Source organism: Oxyura jamaicensis, chromosome 2, assembly GCF_011077185.1.
Source record: "Oxyura jamaicensis isolate SHBP4307 breed ruddy duck chromosome 2, BPBGC_Ojam_1.0, whole genome shotgun sequence".
NCBI classification, from domain to species: Eukaryota; Metazoa; Chordata; class Aves; order Anseriformes; family Anatidae; genus Oxyura; species Oxyura jamaicensis.
The window spans coordinates 79,806,399-79,829,454 of NC_048894.1; the positions used below are offsets into that span (position 1 = coordinate 79,806,399).

At 41.6% G+C, this 23,056-nt stretch overlaps 1 protein-coding gene across 1 annotated transcript; it reads left to right on the forward strand.

Moving 5' to 3' along the window:
- Positions 1 to 5,325: 5,325 nt before the first annotated feature.
- SERPINB5 (serpin family B member 5) lies at positions 5,326 to 20,414 on the forward strand. The gene is made up of 7 exons (XM_035319342.1): positions 5,326 to 5,421; positions 11,011 to 11,185; positions 13,564 to 13,701; positions 14,747 to 14,864; positions 15,953 to 16,095; positions 17,587 to 17,754; positions 18,957 to 20,414. Exons 2-7 carry the CDS (start codon positions 11,012 to 11,014, stop codon positions 19,347 to 19,349), a joined length of 1,134 nt encoding a protein of 377 aa, XP_035175233.1. The 5' UTR covers positions 5,326 to 5,421; position 11,011; the 3' UTR covers positions 19,350 to 20,414.
- The last annotated feature ends 2,642 nt before the right edge of the window (positions 20,415 to 23,056 follow it).

Below are 23,056 nucleotides of genomic sequence, written 5' to 3' on the forward strand. Positions count from 1 at the left end.
GACCATTAGATCTCAGAAGGACTAAGGAAAGTGTTTTCTCAATAGGTTACTTATTGCCTGGGTAAATGTAACTAGGAAAGAGAAAAAGAATTATTCTGTTATCAATTCTTAGCACTTCCTTTTGTAAAATAGAGAATATTTTTTATAATTCACATTTTTTTCATACTTTTCCTTTTTAGGGATAATATATAATTTTCTGTGTGTTTTATCATGCAAATCTAGGTGTCCTGGGTTAGTGGTGATATGAGCTCAATGAACTGCTGAGTAGGGGAAGAGCTCCTTTGCTTTCGTGGGTGCTAATCAGCTTACTTTAGCTGAGGTTCAAGGCCATTATTTGTAAATTTCACAGCTGGAAGTCAAGATGGGTTTGCAGGTTTAACTTCTATAAATGACTGATGATACACAGAAAGCACAGGGCAGGGTGTGTTACTTCAAGCAATGAATAAGAATGCACTCTGATTTTGTTGCCTATAACAGACCTGCCAAATAGCAACAGGAGAAGCAAGAATTAACATGTTCATACCTTGTCTTAGCTGCATTCAGGGACAAACAAAGGCCTTCACTCTGTCCTCCACTGAAAACACACAAGAAGAAAAAATTCAGACTATGGAGGCAGGCCCCTGGTCAGTAAAATCGTCAGCATATATCGATTCTAAGCTTTTTTTTTTGTCCTTGAATATGCATGAATTCAGGCTGTGAAACTGCACTAAACAACTCTGTGAAGGTGTGTGCCTTCACCCAAATTAATCACCCAGACATATTACAACTACGTGGATTACAGAAGAAAGTGACTCATCTACTGATGACACTGGATAAAACAAAGAGGGGGGAAAAAATCCGTGATTCTCACACCTCCTTCCTCTGTACATGATGAAGCAGCACTTAGGGGAGTAACACAAACACGGCGCTGGAAGGGAAGCCATGTGTCCGAGTCCTGGTCTGCTACTGCAGGCAATGAAGCTCATGTAATCCCTGGTAGCGTCAGCTGCTAACACTCTGACCTGAAACTCGTTTAGTGGCAGAGGGAGAGATCTGCTGGTCTCCTTGCTGCTCAAGGGAAAGGTACCTCTGCTCATTTACCTTACACCAATGTAATGTGCCTTGAAACTTCAGGGCGAACAAAGATTTGAAAGTATCACTAACTGGTAAAAACAAACAAACAAACAAAACAACAACTGAGGAAACATGAAAAAACCAGAGTGTGCTTGCATGTTTTTCTCTAGGACAAGTGTCAGGCAGGTTGTTTCGAGTCTCAGTTACCCTGGCAAAAAGAAGCAGGTGTGATAACTGCAAGCACCGGTGATGAAGGAAAAAGAATATTGTCCCCGTCCCCATGAGATGGCACCCTGAGCCACCAGTACACACAGGGGTGGGTTCACAATGCTTTCTTCCTGGAAGGACTGGATCACAGGTCCTTCACTGAGAAGTAATTAATCCAAAACATTGCCTCTCTCTGCTGCTGATTTATTCGTGTTGCACCAAGCAGTATGCCCAGTGCTAAATGTTGGGAGCAATGTTTTTAGGGTAAATGGTCATATGCTAAATGACCTGATTTGAGCACACAGGATCATTCATTTCCTGTTCACCACGTTAAAGGCTTTGTTCTCTCCGAAAGCTGACAGCTGTTTGGTCACCTAATTTTATTTTTATGTTTTTATTTCTATTTTTATTTTTTCCTGATGAAGTGTATGCCCCAATCAAGAACAGTTTCAATTAAAAAAAAAAAAAAAAAAAAAAAAAAAGGAATAGGCAAGTATGAGAAATTAATTTCCTGTCCGTTATTGGAAGTAGTCACTGGTGAGCAATGCTCCTACGTCAGCGGACTTGTCTGCAGAAAGCTGAATTTGTCCCAGTGCATGTTGAAGCAGTGTTTTGGCATGTGACACCCTCCTTTCTGCACATCAGTGCAAATGCCTTGGGAAGAAAGAGAGAAAAAGAGAGGGCCAGCTTGTTACTGTTCAGGTTTTGTCTCTTTCAATGGAACCATAGAGTAACACTTTATTATTTTAAGTGCTATTTTAGTTGCAGATTATCTTGGGGTTTGTAAGTGTCAGTCTGATCTTTACTAGCATTTCTTCAGAAAATTGAAAATATTTCTGCTTGTGGCTTATTCCTATTGCTGAATAGTAATCTAGACCTGCGTAACTTAAAGAACATGAAAAGTTCTGTTGTGGATACCTATTTATAGACACTGCGATTTTACCCTTCAATTTTTCTAATTGTGCTAAAAAGGCATGTTGTTGAATCAAAATAAAGGTGTACAAATGATCTTCTAGCACTGGCTTCCTTGCAAGATCAAAGGCTGGCTGTGAAAGCTCTAGCTAGGTTAAATGGGGTAATATCTTTCATGACTAGCGGCGTAATAAAAATGCTCAGTTTGTTCTATTTATTCAGTCCCACTTGTAGCCAGTTTCCTGTGTGGTCTCCAAAACATGAAAGCATTAATTGCAAGTAGACATGTCCTGAGCATTGATGCATTGGGAAAACAAGCAAACACACAAACAAATAAAACAAACAAACAAAACAAAACAAACGAAAAAACAAACAACAACAAACAAACAACAACAACAAAAAAGAAAAAAAAAGAAAAAAAAAAAAGATTACAGCAGGCTCTGAGACAGAGCTGAACGAGTTCACAGCTCTGTATTAAGCAGCAGGAATGTTCCCTGCCCCGAACAAGCGTGTTCAAAGAGTGGAGGGAAGGAGGCTGCTTGTTTTCTCCTTCCAGCAGCAAGTAGGAGCAATGCTTCTGGGAGGCACGCGGCGGGAGTGGCAGGGAGAGACGCAGGATCTGGGACAAAAAGCAGGCTGAGCAATGGGAGCGTCACCCGTCTGGCTGCGTCCCTTCTCAGCAGAGCCTGGCCAGCTTGCCCAGACACAGGTGAAGACACCAGTGTGTGACTGCAGCATCCCGCTGCCCAGCAAGGTCTTTGCTCATGTTTTCCCTTCGGCTGTTAAAGGCCTGAAAATGTTGGTGACCTGGAAAAGGAGGACTAAAGCTCAGCTGTTGCTTTGTCCATACGCTGTAAGTCGGCTGTGTTAGGAGGCTTTTGGGCTTTAATAATGAAAGCCTTCCACATCACACCCCCCCTTGTTCCTACTTTATTTAGTCCCTGTCCGTTTTCTGAGACAATGTCATGACAGGAGGTGTCCAACTCATGAGGGGCTTAAAAATATGTGGGTTTCATCTATTTGTTTATTTACCTGTTCATTCATTCATTTATTTTTGAGGAAGAAAAATCCTGTTACTGATTCTATTATTTTTTAACTCAGTGATACAAATGCAGGTCTCAATAGGTGTGTGTTGAAAACACTGGGAGATCAAACTGAACAAGTCTAATGTAGTGACAGGTAAATGCAGGAGATATGTGAGCTGATGCAGTTAGATGTCATTCAGTCAGGCTGAGAGAGATTGTTTTTGGACTGGGGGGGGGCAAACTTCACTGCTTGTCCCTTGCAAACCTCAAGTACCTGAAGTTAAGCATCTCCTACTTCTCAAGTCAGCATCTTTTACTTTTCCATTTCTTCCTGGTTGGTCCATAAGTAAGACCTAGCTCATGTGCCAGGCACTCCCATAAATATTAATATGAAGATACATATAACATAAGCATAAAATAATATTATTTGAACATTACCTCCAACAGCAAAATAATCCTAAATATCTGTTCTCAGGGGAAGCGGGACTGCCCTGTGAGCCACTCAGTTACCAGTGACAGTGTGGACCCCTTCATTTGAAGCATGACAATTGAGCAATGTTTATTACTTCCATGGCACCACGACCAGAAATCATTCATTTCTCAGCAGCAACTAGGTCAGGCTGAAGGATTCTGTCCAGCTGCCAGACCTCAGCTGTCAAAGAGAAGTTATCTAGTGGAGGGAAGGTGACATTTATGCACCTCCAGCTGGGCAATTTAGGGTTCTTTCCCCTTTAACTGCCCAGGCTTTACAAGAAACTGATGCACCTACATGTATCTGTATTTCCCACTGACCATGGGCAGGGAAATGAAAGTGGTGAGTTGTGCTGTCCCTGCCAAGGCAGTCTGGTTGTGGGCCACCCCCTCCGCCCCCACCGATACTTATCCAGAAGCTCCTGAATCACTTCACTGTGATTAAGGGTGGTGTGTGGTAGACCTGGGTCTAAAGGAAGATGTACTACTGCAGAGACAGCAATGTTTGGCTTTAGATTACCCACAGAAATCTGAGAGGAGTTTGGCAGCAAACACTGTTGTGGATTTTCGTCAAAATTTCTCCTATAGCATAAGGCATAATTAGATACATAGCAACAATTGCACAGATCACACGTTTTATCCAGCTAGCCTGTATCTTTTAATTACTTAAACATATCCACACCCTACATTTGTTATGAATTCACTTATGGCAAAGCATACAAATACTACATTCACCGTCTGGTAAATGCGTGAAGGTGTTCCCCATCTGCATCACAGCAGAAAAGAAAATATGATTTCCTGTGGGTAATAAGAGCTGAAGAGCCTTTTGGAAAACATCAGTGGGATCTGATCAGGAAGGCGTGGTGCGATTTATGTCCAAAACAAACAGGAATGTGTTGTTCCAGAAGGAGATAACAACTCCCCAGTTGCCACTGTCACCAAGGTGGCACGATGTCAGGAAAAACACATCCTTTGGTTTCCTAGCCCTTTCATTTGGGCAGCCAGGCATGCCAGCATGGCAAACTTGAAAGCAAACTCAACTTTTTTTTTTTTCTGTAGCACATGAGTGGTCTAAAGGCACGCAGGGCCCTGGAAGTGATGGAAGAGCCATGGCTTTCTTTTCCCTCCCTCTGGGGACAGCAAGCAGCAGGGCAGCAAACTGAGCAGGGATGTCTGCTCCTGTGCAGAGACAAAGACAACATTGAGGCACTGTCTTAGTGCACGCGTAGACAAGGTGCCCAGCCATGCACTCCTGCACGTTTTGGTTGCCTTCCCTCAGTGCCTATTTCACAATTAAAATTTTCTCCAGATAGCGACAATCCCAGTGTAACCCGGAGCACTGGTTTTACTCAGAAGATCTTTCAGTTGCTCCATCGTTCTACCTTCTCTTTCGGAGCCTTCACTCTTTCTTGTCTGGTGCCTTTTGCAGAGCACTTGCTGAAGGCAACATGCCGAGGCTGCTGTTTCCTGCCGGAGCATGTTGTTTGCTCAGTGGCTGGGCAGGCAAAGACAACTCTGGTGTGAATCATATTCCTTCTCCAATGAAGAATGATTAAGGGGGAAAAAAAAAAAAAGAAGAAAGAAAGCGAGAGTAAGAGGTAGTGTGTGTGCGCAATTACGGTTGGGAAAGTGGGAGTGGTGACAGTGAGCAGGCAAGCTAACAGACTCTTCTGCTCAGCAAGGTTTCACTACAGGTTGCTAGTTCTTCGTGCTGTACCCACTTCATTGATTACCAGGATTATACCCTTGAAAAGTAAGTACAGCTCTTTTTCTTCCTCTGATGCCAAAATTGATGCCTAACTAATAGCTAACGTGAAACATAATCGCTTAGAGGGAGCGGGAGAAGGGAGCTCATTCAAAAAGACAGCATGTGAAATTGAAGGTGGGAAAAAGCCCTCCCAAATTAAAACATGTTGGTTTCATCCCAACGTTGCTGTATTTGTCAAGCTGCATTTCTTCTCCCTGGAAAGATTCATTGCAAGTGGTGAGTAGGGTCTCTGGCTGCAGAGACATTAGGAATTATTAGAGTATTCATATCTCCTGCTGTCCATTGCAAAAGGCTGTTCCTGTGTCAGAAAAAAAGCAGTTCATATATGATGCCATGAAAATGCTCCATGTCTGTAAGTAGAACCTAGGCTGTTTTGGAAATTTACAAAGGAATATTCCTCTCATTTTCTGCAGGGGTGTGTATGCTCTGCTCTGTTTGCTTTGACTTTTTAATCAAGTGACTAATCCTCACTTGTTTAAAGTGAGCTTAAGTCTACTAATTACCAATTCATCTTCAGTGTGACCATTCAATTTGAAGAATTCACTGGCTGTTGAGGCACAACAAAGCATATTGTGGTGGCTTGTTTCTCTCTTTAATTCTTGGCGTGTCTTTCCCGGCTGTGCTGCTGACGGTGCTTTTCCACAACCCGATGGATGCTCTGATCCCACTGAAGTAAAGCATCAGGCTGGCGTTGTGTGCTCCTCAAAGAAATGTCTGTGCAGAGGAAATCATGTCCTTGTTACATAGCTGGGTAGCCTGCCCAGTGGAGAGTTGTCATTTGTGTACAAGTAGGAGGAATAGGCTCACCGGGGTCTTTTAGTCCTTTATGTTTTGTGTTTTCCAAGCAAGAGCTGAAGTGGGGTCATATTAAATGTTGAAAGAGCTGGTTTCAAGGGTGAATGCCTCACCTGTGAGCATGCATGCGGGTTGTTTCACATCATTTATCCTCCCGGTGCACAGCCCCGAGACCAGCCCAGCACCGCACAGCCATCACTTCTCACTCCCTGTCTGCCACGGGCGTGCTCTCCTGCAGGGACTCCTTAACCGAGACAAGAATAAAATAACTACTTGTGCTGCTTTATCAGATTGTGCCTGCCATATAGCTGACATGACTTGTCGGGTTCCCACACAGACATTGCTGCTCTCCTGATTATTTTTTTAGAAGATAAGCTATATTTAGCTTTTCTCTTAGTAAGCAAACAGTAAACAAAGCCTTTATCTCTAGATTTTTTTTTTTTTTGGTTGCATTCAAGAGAGACTAAGCAAAAATGGTGTCTTCTACCAATAAACAAATTTATTATATTTTTTTTCCAAGCTGGTTCTAAAGTCTTTCAGCTCCCTTCTGCATCTGAGTGCATTTCTCTAACGCCGTGGCCTCGTCACAGTTTTAAGCAAAGCTGGGTGGATCACAAGCTACCTGTGCTTAGAAGGTGCCACAGTGCCGCGGGCCTCTGTCAAAATGCTGACAGACCGCTTTCCTGGGAAAGGAGGGACTCGGGCAGAATCCATGCAGCAGGCCTGCTGAAAATTTCATCTCCGATTTTTTTTGACTCCTCCCCGTGTGAGGTTTCCTTATGATTACTGACTCAGGAGCTGTGTCTGGTTTCTGGGACTGCTCATCGGGCAGCTAATGGGCTTTCCTCCTGACGAGAGCCTCAGCCCTTCTCACCTGACTGGAACTTGCCTTAATGGCCACACTAACACAGCTTGGGACGCACAGGGCTTTAAAGAGATTCAATATTTTGTAATATTTAATACAGCAAATTCCTCTCAAGACTATGAATGTCATGAGCTCCTCAATATAATACATCATTAATAAATGGAGCATTAAAAAAAAAAAAGACTAAGTGCAGTTAAAAAAGATGGTGAGATTATTCTTTGCTATCCAAACTTTATTCAAGCATAAGTGTGAAATTGAGATTTTTTTTCCAAGAAAATCCCCTGAATGTGCATTATTGCAGTAGTACTGATAAATTAAAGAAATGGTAAAATGGAGAGCCTTGCCACTTTGCTACCAGGAATAGTTTCGTTCAGCTCAACAGAAGCTTTGAGATTATCAGCAGTTACTGGGTGAACAAAAGGTTCACCACAGGACACCTCTGCCTTTCCTCACTGAAAAGGAGCATAGACACTTTGGAGAAAATGATCCAGCTTGAGCAGTATTGGAGTTACCAATGTGGACAGAAGAGAGGAGTTTGTAAGTCCTGGTACAGCTTTTCTCTCATATAAGGAAGAGTGTCATTTAATTTTTTTTGCAACACGAGAGTGAAACACAGGTAGCACACACATATTTTAATATCACAGGAGGCTCATTTGCCAATATAACTGAAAATGTTTATGTCAGAGTGCCAGGATTGCATTTGTAATATGAAGTGAGAAAGGAACATGCGGTGCTTAAAGTGATTATGAATGCATATTGTTTCTTAGTCTGCGAGCCAATCTTAATCTGGGAGCCAAGATAGAATAGTATCAGTCCAGTCACCACTAAAGAATGATATTCTACCCCACTAGCAAACAAAATATTTCTCAGGTAAATTGCAGGCATCATTCTGCATTGTGAAACTCTGCATTGTTTGTCTTCACGAGAGTGGTAGACGTCGAATGACACATTCCTGGTTCCTTGCGTAATTTTCCAGTGTCTCCTCAGTAAGAAATGCCTGGGAAGTTGGTTCTCGCCCCAGTTCTTCAATTCTTATGTGAGGCTGAGGAGGGAGGGTGAAGAGAGAGAGAGAGAGAGCGAGAAGGAGACAGGGAAAGTGTATGCATGGATTATGTACTCATGGCCCTTTGTGGGCCCTTAAAAAGGTTGAGTTAAAGGGGAAAAATAAAAGATGCAAACTATCCAAGGGAGTTTAAGGCGTATGGAGACACAAAGGTGCATATCTGTGATGAGCAAGTGCAGAAAGGCATTTCAAAGGATGATTCTGTACTTATTCCTTTGCCCCTCTTCCAAGTGACTCCCTCAGCACCAGTCCCAGGCCTTCGTATTTGTTTTAACCTGTCTTTTAACACTGCTCTGCTCAAAGCTCTCTCCTCCTTTAGGGTATGTGCTGAGCCCATAGTTTCTAGCAAGCTTGACTTTTCTGGTAATTAGTTGCTTTTATGTGTGAGAAGTTGTGACTATGGGAATAAGATGGATGCTTGCAGTGCTGGGATGGCACATAGTTCTCTACTTTACACCCATAAATTCTCGGAGACACATTTCCCAAACCTCACTGTGATACCTGCTTGATGCCTGCTGAGACTGTAAAATGGGATCTCACGTGGGTAATTTCTCATTAAGAAGCAGCTCTAGATGCTGTCAGGCTCCTGGAAAATGAACAGACCCTTTCTGAATGAAAAGCCTAATTGTAGGGTCCTTGCAAAACCTCTACATGTTGCAAAGCATCCTCCTCCTCATTTTTGTGTGGGGAGAATTTTATTCAGTGGTCTATATTTACTGTTTTCTCTCCTTAAGATGAAAATTATTTTCTTCATAGTGGGAGGGAATTAGCGAATAGTTACTTGATAATACCAACAATCAGAGCACTTTGTGAGAGTGCAGTGCTGGGTAAGTGTGCTCTGCAAAAAATGGATTTAAAAAGCCTTGGTGTTATGCCAGTATCTATTTGTCACTTAATTAGGTTGTGCAGTGCATTTCAATAACCTTTTGTACAGGAACTTTTAGCCCCTAATAAACTAGAAGCTTTACCAAATACATAGAATATATGCATAAAAAAATAACTAAAAGAAAAATAAAGACATTCATTTTGTAAAAGAAGTTTTCTAATCAAAGTTTTCTGTACTATGTTGCAGAAAATACTAACATGTTCTGTTATTTCCATAAAAATTTATAGATACGAGAGATTATTTCAGAAGTCACTGCTGTCAAATACCAAAACTGCTACAACTTCTCTGTACAATAATGTCAAATATTCAGCAAAGTTTGGGTAGTATGACACGTGCACCTAAATAGGAGATTTTCTCATTCAAAATGCCACTCCAAACAGGCATGAGAGTGAGTGGTCAGAAAAGGATATCTTATGGAGACAGTTTCCTGCCCATATGTCCTCTTTTTCCATTTCTGTCTTCTCATCCCTCACTGCTTTCATTTGGTGAGATCTTTCCTGCCTAGGAAGCAAATGATACAAACTAGGTAAGTAAATGTTTGAAGCTGCAGTATTAAGTAATCAGTCATTTGAGAGAAATCCCTGACCTTAAGGTGTTTCTCAAAGGATCAGTAAGCCTCTTACCAAGGTAATGCTTCAAAGAAATAACTGACTTTCCTGTTCATAGTAGGATAAAATTGAGCCCCTAGATCTTCAGGGTCAGGCTCTGAAATGTGAGCATATCTATGTGTTTAGATAAGAACACAACTTTCTAAATCATCCTTCTGTGCCATATTAATTCCAGTGGCTTACCATTTTTCCTGGAGAGAGCAAATTCTGAAGACACCTTTGGGATTCCTTGTGAAATCTCTGATCTTTTGAAGCATTTCCCAGTATTTGTCTTTTCCTTTTCCTTCCTGTCCTTTCAGTAGCTTTGACAAAGTTGTTCAACACCAATTTATCAGATTATCTTTCTTTAGGGACACATGATACTGGGGGCAGGATACTGTCAATCTCACTATGCCAAAGCAGTCATTATCTGTGTACTTGCTGGTCTAAAGCCAGACATGCTATTGTCTGAAATTAGGTGATTAGGTTGCTATCTTGAATCTACACAAATCGACTTAAACCAAAGTACGATTTCAGATATCTGAAAGCAGTCTGGAAGATGGGAATACTTCATGGCTTTCCCAGAGCATGGACTACTATGACTGTCCCTTGGGCACCACCCTTTCCATTCCTGCCTGCACAGATCAGCGAACAGCCCTGTGGCAATTGCAGTTACTAAGAAATGCTAGGAAAATATTTGCTGTTAAAACATTGTAAGTGATGAGTGGGCACACAGCAGTATTTATGTAGGAGGCCAAATCCCTGAAGTTTCTGGGGCAATCTCATCCTACAGGACCAGACAGCTTTCTGGAGACTTCTAGCAAGGCTAGGGAGCATGGGGAATCATCCCTTGGAGGAAGGACATGTACCAAAGCTAAAGCTTAATGAACAATTAGCCATGAAGCAAGAGACAGGAAAGATTATGACTATTAAGAAAGACTATTAAAGGCCTGCCTGTGTGCCAGGAGAGCCCAGAGCATAGGCAAAGTACCTTGTAGGTCGGCACATTTTAAGAGTATCAATTAAAAACAGATTAAATTCATATGCGATCCAATTTGACTCTATGTGCGTGGGTCACCCTAACCAGGTGTGTCTGGTAATACTGGCTCCACATAACACGTGGCATTGCCAGCTGTCACTTGATGGTGACAGCTTTTACTGAAGCACTTGCATTGCCTCAGTTCAGCATGGGTGAGACTTTCCCTGCTCCACAGGAGCTGCTGAAACTGGGTGGGTTTGGTCAGGCCGCTTTTAATTTTCCTCAAAAGGCTCAAGCAGCCCCATTCCCATACTGGCGTCCAACCTCCTTCAGCAAGGAAACCAGTGACCTGGCCAGCAGGAGCTGACTGTGAATCATCTTTGTCCTTTTCTGTTTCAGGATGACGATGGATGCTCTGCAACTAGCAAACACTGCCTTTGCAGTTGACATGTTCAAAAAGTTATGTGAGAAGGATAAAACAGCCAATATCATTTTTGCCCCCCTGTGTACCTCAACGTCCCTGGCTCTGGCGTATAAAGCTACGAAAGGTGACACTGCAGACCAGATGAAACAGGTGAGACATTGTCGTCCTGCTCTGTGGCTGCAAGATTATGTGGCTGTTGGAGATGGCTTTCTTTTTTATTCTTCCTACTGTTGTACAGAAGCAGGCTGCAAACTGTCCACTTGAAATTCCTGAAAGGTCCCACACTGTACGGTCCCACACAACCAAAAAGGCTGAAAATCACTGGGGTAAAGAGAAAGGCTTTCTCAAGCATGTACAAGGTGGAAAGGGACATGGCAGAGTCCTCAAGAGTTGTGTTAAAGCCTTGACTCCTTTCAGCACATTATTGATTGTGACTGCAGGTCACTGCCAAGATCACTGCATCTTCTGGATAATTGTTCTGTGATTATTCAGGAACGCTTAAGCTTAACAAAATCGGAATTAATTTTGCCATTGCCAAGCATTCTTAGCCGCCCTGTCTGTGACATTTCCCCTTTGTCCCATCACACAGCTAAGAGGAAGCTAATGCAGTCGAAGAAGGCGCAACTTGAGCCGTGTTTTGCCTTGCAAGCAGCTTGTGGTGCTCCAGGGGTTTACAACACGATGAAGCAGCATCATGGTGATGAGGCAATCACTTGATCGAGGTCTCCCTGTGGCGCGGGGAGACTGCACGGCTGCCTCTGTGAGAGCTGGGATTTACCTAGCTTCTTTTCATCCCAGTGAGGGTGCCCACAGACTGCGCAGTTAGCCAGAGGTGAATGAGAAGCAAATTCAGCATGCATTTATACTCTGATTATCACCTGGCTCTGAGGGACGTTCTACCTATTTGAATACATTTTCCTTCCTTTAGGAATTCCTCCCTGTGCTTTCTCATTCACTGATGGCACCTAGCCTGAGTGCAACCTCCTGTGCACCCTCACATCCCACAGATTACAATGAGCCTTGTCCTATTTGCACAGCTGCACTGCAATAGACCTGTGGGTACTGCAGATTTTTCCAAACATTTTTTTTTTTTTTAATATATTAGAAAAAAACTCTAGATTTTTTTTTTTTTTTTTTTTTTTCTTTCCTAGTTTTTAACATAATGATGCCCCACATCTTTCTCACCATTTCAGAATTCAAGCATTGTCTTTCTAATGGGAGATTTCAAAATATTAACCTATGCTTAATTTCATTTTCACTTATGTCTGCAATTTGCTTTGAACCATCCCATAATAACTTAATATGCATGTCCACAAATGCTGTTCTGTAACAAGTGCACTTTTGTTTCACATTTCTCAAGTGGTATATAAAAAGTGCTGACTACAGAGACAGATGAACTTGCATGTTATGTTATGTTATTCAATTTTATGTTATTTTATGTTATTTTATCATTTTATGTTATATGTTTTACCTTCTATTTTCCATGTGTATTCTAGCTTCTATCTGTCCCTGATTTATGTTTGGGTTTTAAGCACTAGATTCAGAAGCAGTGAGATTGGCAGTCTTACTCTGGGATATCAGTGAACAAACTTGTGCTAAAAACTCTGCCAGGCAGACAAGTTGCAGTAGTGGAGGTGTCTCCCCAGACATAATTACCAGACTCAAAGGCTTTTTGCACGTAACATATGAAGAAATAAAAGTGTTGGAGGAGAGGGAAATAAATTGAGAAAGTCATTTATGAAAAAACGTTTGTGGAGTTTGGCTGTTGCTGTGTCCTTGGGAACTTACTTCCTCCTGCTCCCATGAGCAAGGTGAGGAGAGGACGCTGAGGGGTGGCCAAGGCACAGCCACCATCTAGAACCTTGCAGCAAGCAGGCATCTGAAAGCAGAGAGTTTTAGGTCATCCCAGAACTTCCTAGAATTGGCCCTGCGATCTCCAGGAGCTGGCGAGTGGCCAAGTTTGGGTCAGCAGCCCCACCTCCAGCTCATTTTCTGTCTGCCAACACACACAGAGATATCTGATCATTTTTTTTGCTGAAATACCATGTGATGTCATGTGGTAGTCACAGCAATTGGAAAACCTGGTGATCTGGTGAGCATTTTTAAAAGGGGTTGTCTACTTCAAGAAAGGAGACTAATTGGGACCCTTATTTATCTGGCCTATAAACTCCAGAGTTTTGGACAGGAATGTGAGTTTGGTGAAAACATTATGACTCCACACTGCAGTTGTTTAATCGACTAAGTCACATTGCAAGCATGAACGGCTCTGTGGATTTCTTTGGACTGCTGGCAGGAGGGAAGCATGTTTGGTTAAAGATTTGGTAGGTTCAAATTTTTAGATATTGTGAGGACGTCAACTAAATGAATGATTACCGAGTAATAAATAACAGTGAGAAGCCTGTGTTGTTCGCTTACATACAAAAAGCCACAGCTCTGGTCACAAACTGGCGTTGCTCATTGCCAATCTGTTAGGAATGTTCAGATGACAAAAAGAAAGATGCTCAGTATTTTATTACGTTCATTAACAGGTGCTCCATTTACAAGATGTCAAAGATGTTTCTTTCGGGTTTCAAACAGTAACTTCAGATGTTTCCAAGCTCAGCTCTTTCTTCGCACTGAAAATGGTCAAACGGCTCTTTGTAGACAAGTCTCTCGCTCCTACCACAGTAAGTACTGCAGAAAAGAACTTGAACTGCTTGGCCAACGTGTTGAGGCACTACGGTGTCAGGCTTCAATCTTATTCAGAATGAATTATCTCACTTTTGTCTGTTACTTTACTAAACTCAGATGATGAACAACATAATATTCTCTGCTACCATAAAAGTTTGTAGGAGGGTGAGTGAGCTGCTTGACTTCAAGCCATGCAACTATTACCACACTTGCAATTCTTTCATTAATATGCTTTAGGTCAGTAGGCGCAGTACGTTTTGAATGCAATATAACTTCTATGCCACATCAAGGTCTTTGCATTGTAAGTATGACTGAAAAGGAGTTTAAAAAGCAGGTGATGGTGCAAGTGTGTGTCTACTTCACACACCCAAGTAATTACTGCACAAACTGTAGTTTTCTTAATCTATCCGAGGAGGCACAATACTGGCTACTGAAACAACACAAGTGATGAAGGTGTTATTTGACCTTATAAGTTAAGAACCTTGCAAACAACTGAGAAGAATGTCGTGTTTGTTTTCTCAGAGTTGAGTAGGGCCCCAAGTAAGGGTGACTTCAGCCTAAAAGAGATGTTTCAGGAAACTCTCAACCTGCTTAAACGATGCTGTAATCAGATTCCCTGTCTTAAAGCCCCTGCTACAGCAAAGGTCAATTCCCATCCACTGCAATAAATGCCTCACCTGACAAGGACAGGCATGATGTGAGCAGCCTGTGGCCTTTATCTTGGCCCTTTCTCTTGCCCAGGTCTGAACTGAAGGCTGCCCTGTCCTTTCAAACTTGGGCATCGTGCTCTCTCCTGCAGTATCAAAGTTACTTTAGCAGCTGTTGTAATGCCACTGGACTAAAGATGATCTTGGGAGCGATCTGCTGGAAGTGTCTGTGCATCCTGGTTGTCTCCCACTGTTATTCATTAAGTGTCCTTTCTAATAAACTCTCCAATTACCCTGTGGTGAAGCTTGGGATGCTGATGTCGTGGGCTGTGTAAAGAGCTGTTGAATAAACAGCATTTAACCAAGGCTGGCTTTGATACCTCGTCTCTTTCAGGACTTTGTCAACTCTACAAAGAGGCCTTTTCCATCTGAGCTGGAACTAGTGGAGTTCAAAGAAAAAACTGAGGAAACCCGACAGAAGATCAACAAATCTCTCTCAGAGCTAACTGATGGTGAGTATGGCTTAACCTCAGGGATGCTGCTTACCTCTTTGAAGAAAGAGATCCTTATCCTTGTGACATCTCTTGACTAATGCTTTTAGAAATAAATATATAGTGAAAGCAGTGGGACTACACCTATTATTTGGATTAATGAGGATTAGCCATGTTAGCATGTTTTGAAATCATTAACTTTACTGCTGCAGCAGTTCTGAAGGCAAAAATGTGAGACAGAACTTGCATTAGCTTTGGGCAAAGCTGCTGCTCATGTGTTACTTCAGCAGGACAGTTTGGGAGAACAACGGCTCCTGGCTGTGGACCTTTGCAAACATCTGACACCAATGCCGGTGCACAGCCTGTTTGCAGGTAGCTCCAGGGGCGATTGCTGCCTATTGCCCTCGTGTGGTGCAAAAATGAAAACATGGGTGCATGAGCCACGTCTGGTCCACCCCAAACTGGCACAGGTGGCCATGGGGAAGTACGCTGCACTGCCTGTGCAATTCATGCATCAGTGAAGACTTGCATACCCAGTGCTCTGAATTCAGTGTCTTTTATGTCAGTGTTTGAAAAGACTCAAAACAGAGCATAGAGGGGAAGAATTGCATACTCTTTTTGCAATCTATAGCAGTATTTGGTTATGAACTGTAATCAGAACAGTATTTTTTATTATTCAGGTTATATTATTCTCATGTGTCACTCCAGAAATGAGTAGAATCTAATCTGAAACTTCCTTCCAGTCTTGCTGTCCAAATGACATACTTTTTTGTTTACAACCATTGAATTCTACTTAAAATTCAGTACCTTCTTTAAAGTACTAAACAAAAGCAGTAGACATATTTTTGATTCCATGCTATATAAGCATGGAATATATAGAAAAGATATCATTTGGAAGATCAGTCTTGATCCGAAATTCCATTTCATGCATTCAACTGCAGTGGGAGGACTAGGTGCTTCTTTTGGGGATTTCTGTCTGGTTTAAAGTTCCTGTCTGGGAGGTGCAGTACACAAATAATTTAATTCAGTTAAGTGTTTTCATATTCAGGCAAAGCAACTGATACGTTGATAATGTATTGTATTAACAACCAGCTTAAACATATTCACAGGCAAGATGGAGAATATTTTGAATGAGGATAGTGTAAGTGACCAGACTCAGATCCTCCTAGTTAATGCAGCTTATTTTGTCACAAACTGGATGAAGAAGTTCCCAGAAGCAGAGATCAAAGAATGTCCTTTTAAAGTCAACAAGGTATGTTCCAAAAAAATAAAGACTACTGTTTCCACTCAAATAAATGTTTGCCAACCTTGAGCTAAGGAAATCCCAGCAAGAGAAAATGAGAAATGTTGATTATCAGCTTGGCATTCTGATACTTTCTATCAAAACCTATATGATGTTGTAAGAGTAGCTAAACCAGTTTTCTTGTCATGTTGCTTTAAAGGTTTGCTGATGCTTTCACATCCATCTTTCAAAGGCGTAATGTGAAAACAGACCATCCTGTTAGTGCATTTAGACAACAACTGCCACGTACAAGTAATCAGATGTAGCCACTGCCTGCAACAAGGAGATGCATGTTCTCACAGGTAGCTGCTCCCAGGAGACTGCAGCCTGTATGAGATGCTGCATCCCCAAACTATCAGGGGAAAAGCACAAAACATTGCATTTCTCATGGTCACAGAGTTAGTGAAACATCTACACGCAGCACGGGCCTTCTTGAGTCACCCCTTAGGTGTCTGGCTGTGTGCTCGCCTCTCCAGGGATGGGTCCCCACCAACCTCCCTCTTTCCAGTCATACTCAGGACCGCAGCCCTCTGCATATCAGCTCTGCTTAGCCTAGGTCCAAATGGGTGCAGCACATGTGGCTCTTGCCTTCAGGAATCTGTGATCAGCAATGAACATTTTGATCAGGCAGCTTGAAACCAGGTTATAAAACTGGAAAACATTTATGAGATAAAGAGACATTTCCAAATATATAGATATTTCCATATATATGTGCATGAGAAGAGTTAGATTTTCAGTTTCACTGAAAACATTCATGTTTCCACATCAGACAACAGCTTCAACCAAAAAAGTTTTTCACATGATAAAATTAACAATAAATTTTTAAAGTGAAACATCTATTTTTTTTTCTAAATCATTTTAGAATTTTTTTTTCTACTGAATTTGAATTTTAAAATGAGTTTCCAGATGAACAGAAGAGTTTGTAAATCTACCTTGTGAAATAAAGTTTTGTTTTGTTTTTGGTTTGACTTATTTCATTCATGGAAAACAAAAGCATTTGGCGTTAGATAAGCCTGAAATTTCTTCTTACTGTGTTTCAGCCCCTAAACAAAAATACCAATTACTTGTATTGAACAGCTTGACCTTCACTGTTAAGATGTGCCCACTTCTTGACACTTACTAAGATTACGGAAGGCAGCGTAATTTGTAGCTTTCAGTGAAACAGGCAGGAAGTGCCACTGATACTAGGTAAATTTCTCTTTTAAGGCACATCTGCAGTATGCTGTTGCTGTGTTAAGTAGAGTTCTGTTCCACTTTGCTTTGGAAAGCTGTCACCTTTAAAGAGCCATCAGCTTTTACTGGAAGGGTTTCATAAAGCTGATATCATTACTTATGAAAGTCAACAAATTCCTTGATGGTGATTCAATATACCTCTTCCACGCAAGTTTGCAAACTTTCCTCTGTCATGGTCATCTCTGTGAATTAAAAGGAGTGCTAGATTGTCTCCTCTGTGTTTTGCAGACTGACACTAAACCAGTGCAAATGATGAATCTGGAAGCTACTTTTTGTCTGGGCTATGTAAAAGAATTAAATGTTGCAATTCTTGAACTTCCATGCCTTAACAAGCATATAAGCATGCTCATTCTGCTGCCCAAAGACATTGAAGATGAGACAACTGGCTTGGAACAGGTGAGAGTAAAAAACAGTATTGACATAACGCTTGCTGATATCATATTTGTAATATCATCATTTCTGCTTTGGACAAGTGTGAAGCCATGATTAAGACTTTGTTTTAGACAGAGCATACACAGAAGACAGTATAAAGTGCAGAAGGTGCACATGTTGGACTTTAAGGAATCTGTATTTACCTGAAAATCTGGCCTAAATATTTAATTTTCATTTTAAGATTTTTGCTCTTACAGTGCTTAAAGTCATATTTACTAGGTACTCAGTAGTGCTGTCTTTATTTACCCTGCTGTCCTCATTTTTTTCAGTTGTCATGTATCGGTGATTTATTTTACTAAGACCTTACATTTTTCTAAATTTTAGTTTTGAGCAGAGGTGTCTTTAATGGAGCCCTTTTAATTACAATTGCACAACAAATCTGAAAGAGAATAAGTCATTTCCTAAAGAATAAATATGTCATGTATCATTTCTCTGTGAATATTATAGAACATATTTCCACCTACCTTCAAAGTTTAAGGAGCAAGACAGATGATTGCACAAGGCTCCTTTGTAATTTGCTGCAACAGTCCATACATTTACAAGGCAGGAGGAATCCGTCCTTAGAGCTGTAAGATACTTTATATATAGCAATACATTACAGAATATGCATATTTTAAAATCCAAGTGAGTCCTTTCCTGACAGCAATTGGTTATGGCCCCAGATTATGCCTCCTCTTCCCCTAGCTTTAAAAATAATTCAGACATCAGCATCATAGATCAAGAGCAGGCTCTGTGTTTGGAGTCTACTTCTGTCCCAGATACCAGAAATTTCATTACTCTGTAGGGTCATAAACTGAGACTTTTATATCTGCCAGTCTGCTGTGTGTAACCTGGGTAGGGACTGTCTTTCTTGGATTCCTTCATGCGGTTGTTGAGATGATTGCATAGCAAAAGTTTGTAAGGGACATATTCAATAGTGTTGCTGTTGAAGCCTATTCTATGAATTAAATCATATTTACAATAATATAACTGAGAGTATAAATTAATCCTGAATGCTACCATTGTGAATTCAAAAGCAAAAGCTGCCTTTTTAAAAATTTATTTTATTTTATTTTTTTTGGTGTGTGTGTGTGTGTGTGATAGGAGTGGTGAGTTCAGGAATGGTCTTTTTGTTCTCATTTTCCTTAGGCTGCATATTAATTTATTTTGTTCCTTTATGTCTTCAGCTGGAAAAGGCACTCACCCCTGAGACACTATTACAGTGGACCAATCCCAGCATGATGGCCAACACCAAAGTGAATGTATTTCTTCCAAAATTTAGCGTGGAAGGTGATTACGACCTGAAGCCACTTCTGGAAAGCCTGGGCATGACAAATGTCTTTAATGAGAGTGCATCAGATTTCTCTGAGATGTGTGAGACCAAAGGTGTGGTTTTGTCAAAGATCATCCACAAAGTCTCCTTAGAAGTAAATGAACAAGGTGGCGAGTCTCTAGAGGTACCAGGATATCGGATTCTGCAACACAAAGATGAATTCAAAGCTGACCATCCGTTTATCTTTTTGTTCAGGCACAACAAAACTCGCAACGTGATTCTTTCAGGCAGATTCTGTTCCCCTTAAGGAGGGCATTTTAAGTATGAAAAAGCACAATTACATTTATGGTGATGCATGTTCCTGTAAAGCTTGGCATCCTGACTATCACCTTTGAAAGGAAATCTAAGAGGTTCATATATCAGCAGGGTAATACTATGTACTCTACATATGCAGCACAACTCGTTTCTCTTTTTGCTTCATCCCCTTAAGCTGAAGGATTCCCACTGTGGAGATCACATGATAATTTACCAAGTATCCCAGCCTCAGCCACAATTATATTTTGTTCCTCCATGACATCTTTCTCTCAAAACAAAGTGAACTGAGAGCCTATTTTTGAAAGACTGAGAGTTGGAAGGGGCTCTGGGAGAAAGAGTTTCATCCCACTCTCCCTTGAGACCCACACTCTGTGGATTCCTACTGCCAAAAAGGGGAAAACGTGGACACATGGTGCGATAGCCCTCCTCTTGTACCTGGCTACAGTCTGGTGGTCCGTGGTGCCCTGCTGGACCCTGCTAACGTATAGTGAAGCAGTGCAGCTAGCACCAGAGATCGCGTCTGTGAAACAGCAGCTGCACCTATGGATGCAAGAGGCAATGAGAATATACACCCAGAACACTCTTCTGCATGAGCTACATCAGTTCATAGGTTGGGGAGTTTGCACTCTACTTTGTGGGACTTTTTCACTCATTCTCCTTCAGACATGGCAGAGGGGACCAGTCCACTGCAGCTAAGAGGAGCCCTGTTATATATATCCTGAGAAAAAGAAAGTTGTGCAATTCTAGCATAGAAATCGGATGGATTAATACTGGATGTGCCACAATTTTCAGGCACAGATTAAGTGTCAGTTCTAGTTCTGGATTCAGCATTAAAGGAGGCTCCATACAATTACTTAACCTCAGAGGTACAAGAAATAAGGACACCAACTTGAGTGAGATTAACATGGTAATTACCAGTCTACAAATTCCATATGAAATCATGGTAATTAGTTTTCATTTCTATCTAAAGACTTCCTGCTGCATATGTTCAGTACCAATTTACCTAATCATTGTTCAGAATAAAGCACTACAAAACCTGTGTCAAATGTCTGCAGTACCTCCAGTGTCAGTCTGTTGTCATTCACTCTTGACTTTCAATAGATGATAGGAACTGAAATGAACAGACTTCCTTAGGACACCGAGTCAAGATAATAATAAAAAAAAAAAGAAAACTAAATCCTTGTCTGGATTGACCTTTTGGACCACATGATAATAGCTCCCAGTAAGGAGTATGTTACTAACTGGTCAAAATATATAGTGAATTCAATTATGTATCCTCAAAAAGGGGTCATTTTAACTGAGTATTCCTCTTGGTTCTTCATTTTTGAAAGAAACTAGAGAGAGATTTCTAAACGGGAACATGCAACCTCTAGTACATATTCCTCTATTCTCTCACCAGAGAGCAGCACAGTGGCTATTACAAATTTGGAGAGAGTTCTGTTTTGATTACCTGTTGCTGTTTGAACTTACCAAACCATGAGTAGCCTTTAGTGACAATGATTAAGTGCTTTCACCAGTTTGCTTCCTGCGGGCCTTTAATGGGATCTAATATATTTTAATATCAGAGGGTTAACTGGAGTCATTGACCTATATCTTTGAAGATATTGAGGGGACCAAGTCCCACCAAAAACAAGGGGAGGTGAGTCCATGCAGACATCTGGGGGTCTTTGCTGATGTTTATCAATACATAGATAGAAGTCAGAGGAAGAATGCAATACATAACAATTAGTTTTCAGTCCATTCTATCTAAGAGGGAATTGCTTGCAAAGATCTTTACTAGCTCAATAGCTTCAGTGATAACTGAGTGTCTGGAAAATGTTTTATATGCTCCATCATTGTCTGATCTGTTTTAGAGGGTATTATTTAGAGGGTATTATTTATATTTAGAGGGTATTTAGAGGGTATTGGACTTATGCAGAGCTGTCATTGCTGTGATGTCTACTGGTTCTCACCTAGGTCAGGCCATCACACATGGGGTTGGCAGCTGACTAGCAGCTTCACAGGCAGTCCGTACGTAGGTAAGGAGGACTACTTGCCTGCCATCTGTACAGTTTGTCTGTATTTGGACAGTGACTTGTGGCCTAGTAGTTCCAGGTATTCAGCAGGCTGTATCCCATTTATTGCTATTATTGCGAGACTGATGAAAACCTCTGGCAGATCGCCCCATCCCTCTTTTTCTGCTTGGATGAGATTTCCTGAAGGAGAAAAGCCCAGATACCACTCTCTCAGCTTTTCCAGATTCTGAAAATATTCTAGTGCGGGAGCCAGTCTTCATTCAATGTATCTCATACTCTGTTTAACAGCTGATCAGATCGCTTACTGCATCCACACACATTTATGTAAGCACATCTTCTCAGAGAGCTCCTTGTCGACGCCTTTGCCAGGAAGGGCTATCCCGTGAAAGCACGCAGGAGCGCTGCCTCAAGGTGCGGCCTATCTTTCTTCAGCTCCTGACTAATGCCAAGGTATCCCAGCCTATGCAAGGCAAGCAGATTTTTCAGATAAGAAGCTATCTTAGCCTACAGAAGGCAAACCCATTTATTGGTCATGAAAAGCTCTGTTTCATTTTCCACTTCTGCTTCTTCTCTACATCTTGCCATATTTCCTTTTTCCTACTAGCAGGCCCAAATGGGCCTGGACTAACTTTTAATCATGCCTTGTTAATACTATATAATATACTAATGCCTAGTAAATGAGTTCAGATAAAGATGTTAGGCTTGCACCACAGCATAGTCTTAAGGAGCCAAGCATGGATGGTGACCAGATGAGCTACAACACAAACTAAGGGCAAGTAGCCCAAGGTGGGCCAGGAAGTGCAGTTGCAGGTAGAGTTGTGATGATGTGTTCACAAGCCCCTGAAGCCTCATGCTTTTAGTGTACTGGACCTCGTATAGCCAAAAAGGAGAGCTATGCAGTAATCCTCGTTCTATTTAGAAATTGCACTCAAGTGTACCAGTCCTGTTTCCTAGACCCTTCCCGGAAATTTAGAAGTCCCAATGTAAAACTTATTTATCTTGCAGCATGTGAGGGGGAGGTATCAGAAGGGCTCCTGCTGATGTGAGAAATGCCATTATGGAAGATTGCTCAGCTCTGCCCATTCTGGCCTCTGGGCCACGGGCAAGAAATTGCATGGGAGGACATGGGAAAACGTGTGTGGGAGCTTGTGTATAGAAATGCTTACGTGCTGGAAGGCGTTGGCTACGATGGAGAAAGTGAACATAGGTGAGGGCTTGCTCAGGTTGCCAAGTTACTCCACCTCACCTTTCAACACAGCATTGCTATCCAATGATGGGTGGCTGGCCTGATGGAAAAAAGCAAGCCACGGCTGGCTTTTGCAGGCAGTTGCAAACTGCAGTGTTATGTGTCTAGTCACCTCACCACTCGCTCAGCTGCACAGTCATTGCTCAATTCCTGCTCCCAGCGTTTTGTAGAAGAGAGCCGATGCGTTTTAATGTGTTGTGGTAGCAGGAATTGTTTATGGGGAAGGGCAGTGGGTTTTGGAACTTGAAAAATGCTGCATACAAACAACTAGCCTCATTGGAAAAGCCATGCAGTTTTGAACTCCTAAGGGCCTAGAAAAGACAGAATTTGCACCTATGGTGACACGTCCTGAGGCAAAGTGGTTAAGCGGATGGCGAGGGAGTTCTGAGGGAATATACAGAGTAAATAAAAGCAACAGGTGGAGGAACAGTGTTACTA

Coding starts and splice junctions, on each gene's coding strand:
- SERPINB5 (XM_035319342.1), top strand. CDS start 11,012: ATGACGATGGATGCTCTGCAACTAGCAAACACTGCCTTTGCAGTTGAC. Junction 16,096..17,586: donor GTCCTTTTAAAGTCAACAAG/GTATGTTCCAAA, acceptor TGTGTTTTGCAG/ACTGACACTAAACCAGTGCA. Junction 17,755..18,956: donor AGACAACTGGCTTGGAACAG/GTGAGAGTAAAA, acceptor TTATGTCTTCAG/CTGGAAAAGGCACTCACCCC.